Source organism: Gasterosteus aculeatus, chromosome 21, assembly GCF_964276395.1.
Source record: "Gasterosteus aculeatus chromosome 21, fGasAcu3.hap1.1, whole genome shotgun sequence".
Taxonomy (NCBI): Eukaryota; Metazoa; Chordata; class Actinopteri; order Perciformes; family Gasterosteidae; genus Gasterosteus; species Gasterosteus aculeatus.
The window spans coordinates 10,903,388-10,913,307 of record NC_135708.1 but is presented as its reverse complement, the minus strand read 5'-3'; the positions used below and the strand labels follow the sequence as shown (position 1 = coordinate 10,913,307).

Genomic DNA, 9,920 nt, shown 5'->3' with positions numbered 1-9,920 from the left:
TATCCACACGTAGACTTTCTCTAAGCAGACGTATTAAGCGCTTTGGGTTTGTTTCAGAAGGAATTATTCAAATCACCAAATTGGTCATTAATGATATCGCGGCTCATTCCTTCAACATGTAATGCAGAGTCCCCAGACAGGTAAACTGTTGTGACTTTACTGCACAATCTGGAATCCAAAAGACTTCTGTAATCTGACTAAAGTCACAAGCAACACAAATAAAACCTTTCATCACTTGGGTGACCGGCCTGCTGGCACTCAGTGGTTGTGTAGCCCAATGATCTTTAAAAACATGTAAATGCGTGTCATCTGTTGATCCCCCTGACCCAGAAATCACATCCAGGACATTTGCACAGTGGTTTCCCATAAAACGTACAGGACATACTGTTCAGTTTATATTTTATTTTATGTGTAACGTGGCAATAAATGACTTGTGATGCTCTCTGGCAGAGGGTTATGGTGAGTGTTTTAGGAAATGTGACTGCCATCTAATGGAGACCAATAAAGTTACAAAATTCCAGCAGGAACGGTTTATTCCACACAAAAAAAAAAATCACAGTGAAGTGGGAAATTAATGACAACTGACTAAAATGTAATGAAGTCCTCTGAAGCATAAAGCGACGGATGTTGGCAAACAAATCTTCATGTCATCTGGGCTTCAGGTTTATCTGTGCTTCTTGAAAGCTGCAGAGAAGGATATGAGTTATTAACATGCAAATAAAAGCCTGTGCTGCATTTCCCAGGATTGATTTTATGTCTTAACATGGTTCTAATGTTAGTAAGTAAACCCTGACTAGATGCAAAGGTTCTCTGGACATCGCGTAGGAGTTCTATTTGAAAGTCCTTACCTCTTCTTTTGGTCTTTTTCTTCATGACTTTCTTCTTCTTCTTGGGACGAGAGTCATCGCCATCCTGCACCATTAAAGACCAAAGCGTAAGAACCAGCAGTCACGTTAAGATTGTGATCTAAATGAAAACGGGCCACAATGCTCCCATTCACGCTGCACGGAGGGCCGACGTCGCTTTGGCTCCACGTGTTGTCCGGCACAAAAACTAAGAATAGCACGAGGATTTTCCTAATACATTTAGCTGAATGACTTTTCCACATCTGCAGCATGATGTCGTGGTTCCTCCAGCTCGTTAGTGCTTTTTATGACAGCAGAAAGTGAACGGCACAACGGCACCAGACCACGTGCGCCTAAAACCGTCAACACAGCAGTTTATACGGAGTTCCCAACCGCAAATGCTTTATTACACTAAGCTGCGGCCTCTCCTGGACCTCAGCAAGATTAATATGACCCCGTCCCCGACAGGTGCGTGGAAAGGTCAGCTCACCTGCACGGGCTCGCCGCCGGTCAGCGCTGTGATGTCACCGAAGTGCGTGATGCCGCTCAGCTGGCCGCTCATGGACATGGAGCCTCTCTTCCTGGGGTCCTTCTGGCGTTGGGACACGTTGAGACGCACCAACATCGACTCCTCGTAGTTTTTCCTGTGAAGGACAACAAGGCGTTTTTGTCGACGGAGACTCGTAGCGTTGGGAAACCGATCCCCACGTAGCGCGTCACATAATTCCTCCTGCCGCCATCAGGACGTGACCCGCATCAAGCCACCGGCTCGGGTCACACAGCTGCGCCTCTTGCGTCGACGTGATCGGACCCATTTGAGTGTGAGTGTGCGCACACACACACACACACCTGTGAAGATCCTCGCGGCTGTCCCGATCGCTCTGGAAGTCTCGGCGCTCCCGGATCTCCTCGGGAGCGTCGCTGTACTGCTGCCTCAGCTCCTGGATCACAGAGCTCCTGAGGGCCGCACGCCGCTGCCGCTCCGACTGAGCCTTCTTCCTGTCTGCTTCGGTCATGTCTCCATCTGTGGAGGGGGGTGGGTTGTGCACGGGTTTGAGATGAGACTTTTTTCCGGTCTTTGTTTTCATGTTTTACGGGTAAAATAGCTATTGGCTAACTGAAACCAAAAGAAGCCCAGCGGCTTCTTCTAAACCGGTGACATTAACTCCCACACAAAAGTAAAATAGTTGATCAAATTGGTAAAGATAGGCGTCTTCACGGCAATGACACGAAAAAGAAATGTTTGAAAAGACGTAGAGCGTTACCATAATGCACTGGGGCAATCTTTGGCGGTACATATTTCCTGCCACTAGAGGGAGCTGCTTTGTTCTCCGTCGTACTGCCAGCTTCACCTTCAGACTCCTCGGATTCGCTCAACTGGTTGATGAAGCATCGAAAGAAAGTCAGTCCGCCGAGTACATTAGTGTAAGTTTTGTATTTGAAATAAACCATGACCATTTTAACCGTGACTTGATTAAAGGTCTTGAAGGCTACTTTGAGATGAACCTGTACCAGCCAAATGTTCGCCTCTTACTTTGCTGATGAGATTCTCAGGATTAGGACGCAGCTGCAGCGGGTCGTTCTCGGCTGAAATCCACAAAAACATCGTTAAACTCATGGATCTTACTCGGGAGGGGGTGGGGGGACCCTTTATTTTGTCTCAACGAATTAAAACGAATCAGGCTCACCTATACTGCCGGTGACAGCAGTGCGCACCAGTTTATCGATCTGGTACTTAAGTTTGTGGTCCAGCGGTCGCATCTTCTCCAGGACCTTAAAACCGGAGGAGAAGAGCAACAAGGTGCTGCGTTAGCTGGACGCGTGGGAGCACAACAAGGCGTGCGGCGGCGGCCCGGTTCTGCGATCGCCTCACCGTTCTGATGGTGACCAGTCGGTTCAAGGCGTCGCTGTCTTTTATTTTGCCTCCTTGCGTCTTGATGCTGATCAGGTGAGTGAGGTCTTGCAGGTAGAAGAGCAGCAGATGATACCGAAGGTCCAAGAAAGACAAACCCTGCAGGGAGAGGAGACCTTTTAAGTGTTGTTCCCGTCCTAACAAACAGGTTTTCTTTCACATTGGACATTTCTATTGAGTTTTTAGTTACACAGGCCTGAATATTTACGTAAAGATTCCTCATAGAAAGATGATGAAAAGCACGCAGGGGACCGGAGGCCCAGCGGTTATTCCAGCCCATTTATTAACGGTCTCCGCTCACCTGGGACGTCTTAAAAGCTCCATCTTTCACTTTTGTCATCAGCTCACGGACATGACCTGTAACCGAGACCACCTGAAGAGAAAAACACTGTGTTTTATCTGTGAAAACCTTGATATTCTAACATCAAAATACGCTTTCTGTGGAAAAAGCCACTGTTCAAATGATCATAGGGAGACGCAACAGGTAAAAGCAACAAAACACTAAACAGGATCATTATGATCAGATTATTACGCATCAATATGTCACAATGAGATGTGCTGATGTGTTCTTTGGATCATTTACCATCAACAGGACCACGTCTCTATTAATAAACATTATCACAGTACTACAGAACGTTCTCACCTGTTCGGTGAGATTCCTCAACAGCTGTGCGGCTGCAGGCAAATCGCTTACAATTAAATCCTGTCAGAAAGTAAACAAGTTAGAAATACAATGAAAAACGGCCCACAGCATTTACGTTAAGTTCCATAAAGAGTAACTTGAAACGTGGTTGAAAAAAAGACACCAAAGGCGAATCTAGCTGGTGGCGAGCGGAAGTCCCTGAAAACATTACGCGCTACTTTTTGTGTCACAATATGCTACGTCCTCCTAAATGCCTATAGAATTATCACAAACTGGGGAAAGATGATATAAATCAAATAAACGAGCTCGAGGAATCTCCACTCACGTTGTCAACAGGGGCAGCCATTTTGTTTTAGTGCGGGCTACGGAGGCCGCAGAGGGACAACACTCACAGAGCACTTCGCCTTCCACACGATGCACAGACACGTTAGTGGCACAAATTAGGGGTGAGTGGCAAGTAAAGCGACTTTTCACAGAAACCTATAGATTCGTCCATCACATAGTTTATTATTTAACGTGACCTGAAACTAAAAGTTAAAAATGTTTTTTTAAAAACAACAACTAAAAACTAAATATTATCAGGCGTGTGGAGATAAAATCTATAGACACGATCGGAGTCAAGACACACTGCCCTGCTTCCTGCCCGTTGGCTCTCTTTCCCGTAATGATGGAGTGTGTGTGTGTGTGTGTGTGTGTGTGTGTGTGTGTGTGTGTGTGTGTGAGAGAGAGAGAGAGAGAGAGAGAGAGAGGAGAGGAAGTGATGTGAGATCAGACAGGTATCAAACTCCTGCTGCCTCCTCCTTGCAGACCATTTTCAGTTCAACTGTAAGAGGAACCTGAAGCTCAGTCAGAGAGTCATGGTAAGTCCCATCACCACTTTCCTAGTGTGTGTAGTTCATTTGTGTATGTTCCCCTTAATGTTGGGCTTCATCCAACTATTTCCTTTAATGTGAATTAATCTGCGGATTATTTTCTTAATACATTGATTAACCGTTTGGACCGTAAACTGTCAGCAGGTTGTGAAATACGCACATCGCAACCCAGGTGCAGTCGCCAGAGCGCGTTTGGTCTGTTTGCTGCTAAAGAGGAATAAAAACAGCAAATATTCACATTTGTGAAGCTGGAAGCAACGTTTTTTTCTTTTTTTTTTGCTTTTCTACCTCTAAGAAATCAAATATTAAATAATTATTAGGATTTGCTAATAAAAAATCTCATTGATCAACTTATTGGCAATAACCGATTAATTGACTGATTATTTCATCTCTAATCAGAAACTTTTCAACACGGTATTCTGTAATTGTACATTGTTATTTCCCCTTAATATCGTATTATTTTCATTAACCATATACTCCATTTGTCCTCTCCGTGTTGTTTCAGTGATGCACTTCGAGTGTTCAAAGTAAAAGTAAAACTCCACAATATTTTTAACACTTTACAGAGTTTTCAGGAGTTGAATTGTTACCATATTTGATTATCATTACTCGGACGATATCAGGCTCCGCCTTTTGTCGTGTTGGTCAAAGTGGAGCTGATCACAATGTGTTTTTGTATTGTTTAATATCTCAGACATATGACTGTGTTCTGAGTCTATTTATCGGCCCTGTATTACTCCAGAGTCATCTCTCTTTGTTTGTGTGGTTCTTTGCTTCCACTTAAAACTAAATGAAGTCGACCTTTCAAATTAAAATAGAATAAAAGCTCCTCTTTTTCTGCTCCCGACCCGCTCCAGATGTCTGATTCCAGGGTGTCCTCAGTCATCCACGAGTGGGCCAGCTCTTACTCGGGGCAGGCGCACTCCCTGAACCACGGCACGCCGACCAATCAGCTGGCTCCGATGGACATGATGCCGTACAGCCAGGCGCAGGGACTGGGCAGGGGGGGCGGTGATGACATGATGGGACTGTCTTACCTGCCGTACACGTCCTCCTGTCTCAGCAACAACTCCGGCTCAGGGAGCACAATCCACCACCAGAGCCAAGCCAACACGCAGCAGGTGTGTGTGTGTGTGTGTGTGTGTGAGCAAATCCTGCACATCTTCTCACTCTCATCCTGCTTCCCCACAGCGTTAACAAACTTGTTTTTCTGCCCCCCCCCCCTCCAGGACTTCTCCTCTTTCCTCCTGCCAACCCTGCGGGCCCCCGTAAACAAGAGGAGCATCAGCAAGGACAGCGCGGAGTACCGCATGCGGCGCGAGAGGAACAACGTGGCTGTGAGGAAGAGCCGGGACAAGGCCCGCCGGAGGATCATGCTGACCCAGCAGAGGGCCCTGCAGCTGCAGGACGAGAACCAGAAGCTGCAGATGAGGATAGGGCAGCTGACGCAGGAGCTGGTGTCCCTCAAACACATCCTGTCGCAGCGGCACCTGCAGGGGGCCGAGGAGGGAGCGGCGGGGGGCTCCGCTATCTAGAGCCACAGCTGTTACCTGATTGCAGGCGTTAGATCGCTCACCTTAAGCGTCTCACAAACGAGGCCTCCTCGCTGAACTCGCCCACCAAAGAAAACGCCGAAAACATGAGCGACTGGCAGGGTTGTGAGTGCCATTGAGGACAATGAGGTCGCGTCCACCCGGGTTTCTTCTTCTGGGGTTTTGGGGCACATTTACATTCTATCATTGACTTTCATAAAAGCCCTTTAAATTGTCACGATTGGCTTCAACCGTTGAGCCCTGTACGATAGGCTTCATATTCAGGTTAACTTGAGAGTGAAAAAAACTGCTTGGGGTCTTAAATTTCACAATGAGGTGAACAGAAGCCACTTCTCATTTTTTAGCAGAAAGGAAAGGTCATTATTTTGCTGAAATGTCGCTGGTAGAGTCCGTCAGCTGTACTGCCACGTTTGTCTGAAGCGGACGTTGTCAACGTACACTCACCCCTAAAATGTATCTTAAAATAAATATCACTACAGGCCCATGTGCACACCTTCTGACCTTCAACATGTGGACAAATCAAAAGCTTCACAGCTTGCTATCAATTCTGCTGCGAGTCAATTCAGTTCGGATTAGGTTTTTAAAACCGTTGCATGGTGGCAAATAACTATAATAATAAAATAATCAATACGCAGTATCAATTCAATGAATTTAATGTTCATGTTTGGTGTTTGGTCAGAATTCTCTGAGTGAGTCTCTGAGGGAAGTTCCTCACAACTTCAGTCTTTCCGAAACAATGGCAACCGCCTCGCTCGCTAGACCTTAACTAATAATTGAATCAAATTAGGAAGACGTGTGCTGGGTTCAAATGTAGACATCGTTATAAGATCCAAGCTGTGAGTGGAGAGACCGGTGAATGCACAGAAACCTTAAGAAAGATTTGGCCTGAAGACGAGATCTTCACACACATGCATGTTCCTCAGAAGAAGACAATCTGACCGATCTTTATTTTGATTTAACAACCATTGGCCAATCATCGACACTTCTTGTCATTGTCAGATATGATTGTAAGTGTTGTTGCCCAACAAAGTTACTCAACCGCCTGTGGTTTGTAGAGGATTCAATGAAATCTAAGTGTGTCTCTCTCTCTGTGTGTAGTATTTCTTTTGTCAATAAATGAGTGTGGGATTACTTGAAACAATGTTGATTTTAAAATAACATGCGATCTTGTGTTTTATTATTTTACAGCAGTGTATTGTTGAAGCATTACAATGTCACTTATGGTCCTTAAATAAACAAATTATGACTTGAGCTTTGGCGAAACATCTTTTATATCTGCCGATCATAAACACACACATTCATATTACATATAAACATCTACACGGCGCGTTCAAAAGCTGTGATTACAGTCCACTGCTTTAAATAACACAGAAAACGGTGGGATTTAACCCGCCGAGGGCTCTGGTGCCTCATCAGGCGTGCACCTGCCACATTAGTTACCATCGGTCTACCCACGGAAACGGACGTCGTGCCATGGACCGTTGTGCACCAGCGGTTTCCCTTTGTGGGATGGGCGAGATTTCAACACAGCGGAGGACGGAGATGAGGAGCACAGAGATAGTATCAGCGTTTGGGGCTGCCAGGGCCTTCCTGTGGCTGTGATGGTAGTGAAGGGACATAGAGATAGGAGAGCCGGGGGGAGAAGGGGGGCAACAAGCCAGACATTCTGTCTTCAGAAAGCGAAGCAATAGTTGTAACATCTGGTCAAATATTTTCAACACTATCAGATCAAAAATAAACAGTGTGATTCCTTTGCCGCTGGATCCCAAGATGAAATATCACATGAAGAGAAAAGACAGAGGATGTGTGCAGACTGTAAAGAGGGAAATTTGTGATTTGGGGCCATACAAAATATAATGAATTGAATTGAATGATTAGTCCTGGTGTGTTGAAATAAAGAAAGCACGTGTACACCTCTATTATTCATCTGTACGTGTTATTATAAAGACAACAGCCATGTCGTTATTTAAGTTACCGACGCACTAAGGTTTCAAGTCCAATCAGCGTGCTCGCTGCTAACTGCGCTGTCTGATTAATACAACTGCAACTAATCGGGCCAACTGTGCAGAGGCGATCAATATGTGCAACATTACACTCTGCAAACACGATCGATCAAAGGGAAACAATACACTCCATTGCCAGTAGCAAAATAAATGACAGTTGGCCTTAAATCTCAAGAGAACGTGTTGGATAGGAAGGCCGCTCGCTGCGAGGTGTCGGACTGAGATCATCATGCACGCTGGCCGCCAAGAAGAGACGCCCCGCTGGATGACAGATAGCTATAGGGAGGTAAGCACCCGTGTGTTGTGTGTGTTTATGTCGGTACACGCGTGTGCATTTGATGGACCCTGGCTAAGCAGACCGAAAGTGTGACACAGGCGTCTTACTGTCGTGCGTGGAGCGGCGCACAAAAAGTCCCCGTGTGACCGTGTCTGTTGAAATGTCCCGCAGCGTCGTGTGGGGCAATCTGTGGTCCCAGGACTGCAACATGTCCGCAGAGTGAAGAAAGACTGTATTTTTTACCTAATCCCTTACCGAGTTACTCAATAGCAGCAGCCCGTAGGAACCGCACCGCAGCCGCTGCAGAGCAGCTCCCGTCGCGCTGCTCATTGAAGCGCATCCAAGGAGCTTTTTGCTTCGTCTCAAGGGAAGACAATTGTTGAACGTATCAACATGAAAACGGTGCAAGGTCCCGTCTAAATACGGGAAACGTGCCGCTTTCAGCCCCGTTTCAGCACGCATGTTCACAACTGGAGGCGGTCCAGTGAAACGTTGTAGTCGGATGTCTGGTTTTGTAATCTTCAGGTTCCCAGCACACGTTGAGAATCGATATTCTAATTCCGCAGTGATATGGAATCGCTTTGACTTGTTAAACAAATTGAAGATGTTTTATTTACTTTAAAGTGTCTCTTTCTGCCACAGGAATCATTTTAACACAAACGTTCATAAGCTGTAATGTCGTTATCTTGGTATTTGGAGGGTGGCTTTGTACATGGCAGCCATCGTGTGTGACACAGAAAACACACAACAACACGCATAACGCACAATGCATTTGTGGTTTTATTTTAAACACAACTTAAATGGAAAGTGTTTTCTTCGGATCCTGGATGACAAAAGCAATGTCTCTGTTGTCCAAAAGAGCCAAAGTCCCCCGCTACAGTGGAACCATCGAAGCCGGGCAGTGGCCTGCTGACACCAAGGGTCATGCCCTCAGCCATAATACGGGGTGTTATCAATGTACCTTCCGGGTGCATTCGTCTCTCGGTAGTGGAAACCTTTTCCATGATCTAATCTGGTGCCCTGGAAGAGGAAACGTAGATTGCAACGGATGACTTTGGGAAGCTAAAGGCGATACAAAGCAAGAGGTAGAACGTTTTCTAGGGTGGCTGAAGATTAAGGGAGGGAAACATTTTTTTTCCCAAACAGACAATTTGTGACACTTTCTACGATAATGGCGTTTGTGTCGTTGCATATTCACGAGAAAGGCCGAGCAGCCACGCATCGGCGTTCCCTTGAAGTGACCTCTGATTTATGGCTCCACCATGCGGCAGAAAACCACGCGCAGGTCTTCAGCGGAGATGTTCAACAGAGAACCGATGTCTCACTCTAATCGTTAATCGTTGTGTATGTTATTGGATCCCTGCTGAGAGGCCTGTCCGTGTCAATCACGGTTTCACTTGAGGTTAAAAAACACAAGAATCACTCTGCGTTGGCTCATTTAAGGCCCACATTATTATATGTTCTGATTCATTCAATCAACGTTTAAACTCGCAGGTGAACCCTCAACACGGCGTGGAAGGTGGGAACATTACCCGTCACTAACGCAGGAGTAGTGCTTATCCATTGAGCTTGAGCAAGAACCTGAAAGCGTTATTAAATGCCACCTGAACCCTTTTGATTTTGCTATAAAAGCACCACAAGTGGGCTGCATGGAAGATAGTTCAGGGGGCTTTAAAGAGCTGTTATATTTAATTGTTTAAAGCCTCAGAAAAATGCATTTTCCTTGAAAATGTGTACTTTTGTTTTAAAGTCATATATAAGCCACCCTAACCAAGTATGTTGCATAAACCCTTTTCTTTTGAAACATCTTCCTTT

The 9,920-nt window shown here is 45.7% G+C and overlaps 2 protein-coding genes across 3 annotated transcripts; one reads left to right on the top strand and one right to left on the bottom strand.

Moving 5' to 3' along the window:
- Nucleotides 1–515: 515 nt before the first annotated feature.
- ngdn (neuroguidin, EIF4E binding protein) lies at nt 516–8,450 on the bottom strand. Of its 2 annotated transcripts, none has more exons than XM_078095666.1 (11): nt 8,361–8,450; nt 3,401–3,460; nt 3,059–3,130; nt 2,719–2,856; nt 2,534–2,618; nt 2,380–2,432; nt 2,111–2,222; nt 1,695–1,869; nt 1,336–1,489; nt 849–912; nt 516–684 (listed from the first exon to the last, which is right to left on the bottom strand). In XM_078095666.1, the coding sequence occupies exons 1-11, from the start codon at nt 8,433–8,435 to the stop codon at nt 665–667; spliced, it is 1,008 nt and encodes a 335-aa protein (XP_077951792.1). In that variant the 5' UTR covers nt 8,436–8,450; the 3' UTR covers nt 516–664. The 2 variants fall into 2 exon arrangements, with proteins under 2 accessions (XP_077951792.1, XP_040023209.2); XM_040167275.2 differs by lacking the exon at nt 8,361–8,450 and adding an exon at nt 3,726–4,033.
- Nucleotides 4,030–7,076, top strand: cebp1 (CCAAT/enhancer binding protein (C/EBP) 1). Its single transcript, XM_040167295.2, has 3 exons — nt 4,030–4,260; nt 5,130–5,393; nt 5,502–7,076. Exons 1-3 carry the CDS (start codon nt 4,258–4,260, stop codon nt 5,805–5,807), a joined length of 573 nt encoding a protein of 190 aa, XP_040023229.2. The 5' UTR covers nt 4,030–4,257; the 3' UTR covers nt 5,808–7,076.
- Nucleotides 8,451–9,920: the final 1,470 nt, after the last annotated feature.

Excerpts from the sequence above, each read along its gene's own strand:
- cebp1 (XM_040167295.2), top strand. Across the intron at positions 5,394-5,501 it reads GCCAAGCCAACACGCAGCAG|GACTTCTCCTCTTTCCTCCT; the intron begins GTGTGTGTGTGT and ends CCCCCCCTCCAG.
- ngdn (XM_078095666.1), bottom strand. The coding sequence starts at position 8,435 with ATGAGCAGCGCGACGGGAGCTGCTCTGCAGCGGCTGCGGTGCGGTTCC. Across the intron at positions 3,461-8,360 it reads TGCTGCTATTGAGTAACTCG|GATTTAATTGTAAGCGATTT; the intron begins GTAAGGGATTAG and ends ACTTTCTGACAG. Across the intron at positions 2,857-3,058 it reads GAGCTTTTAAGACGTCCCAG|GGTTTGTCTTTCTTGGACCT; the intron begins GTGAGCGGAGAC and ends CTCTCCCTGCAG.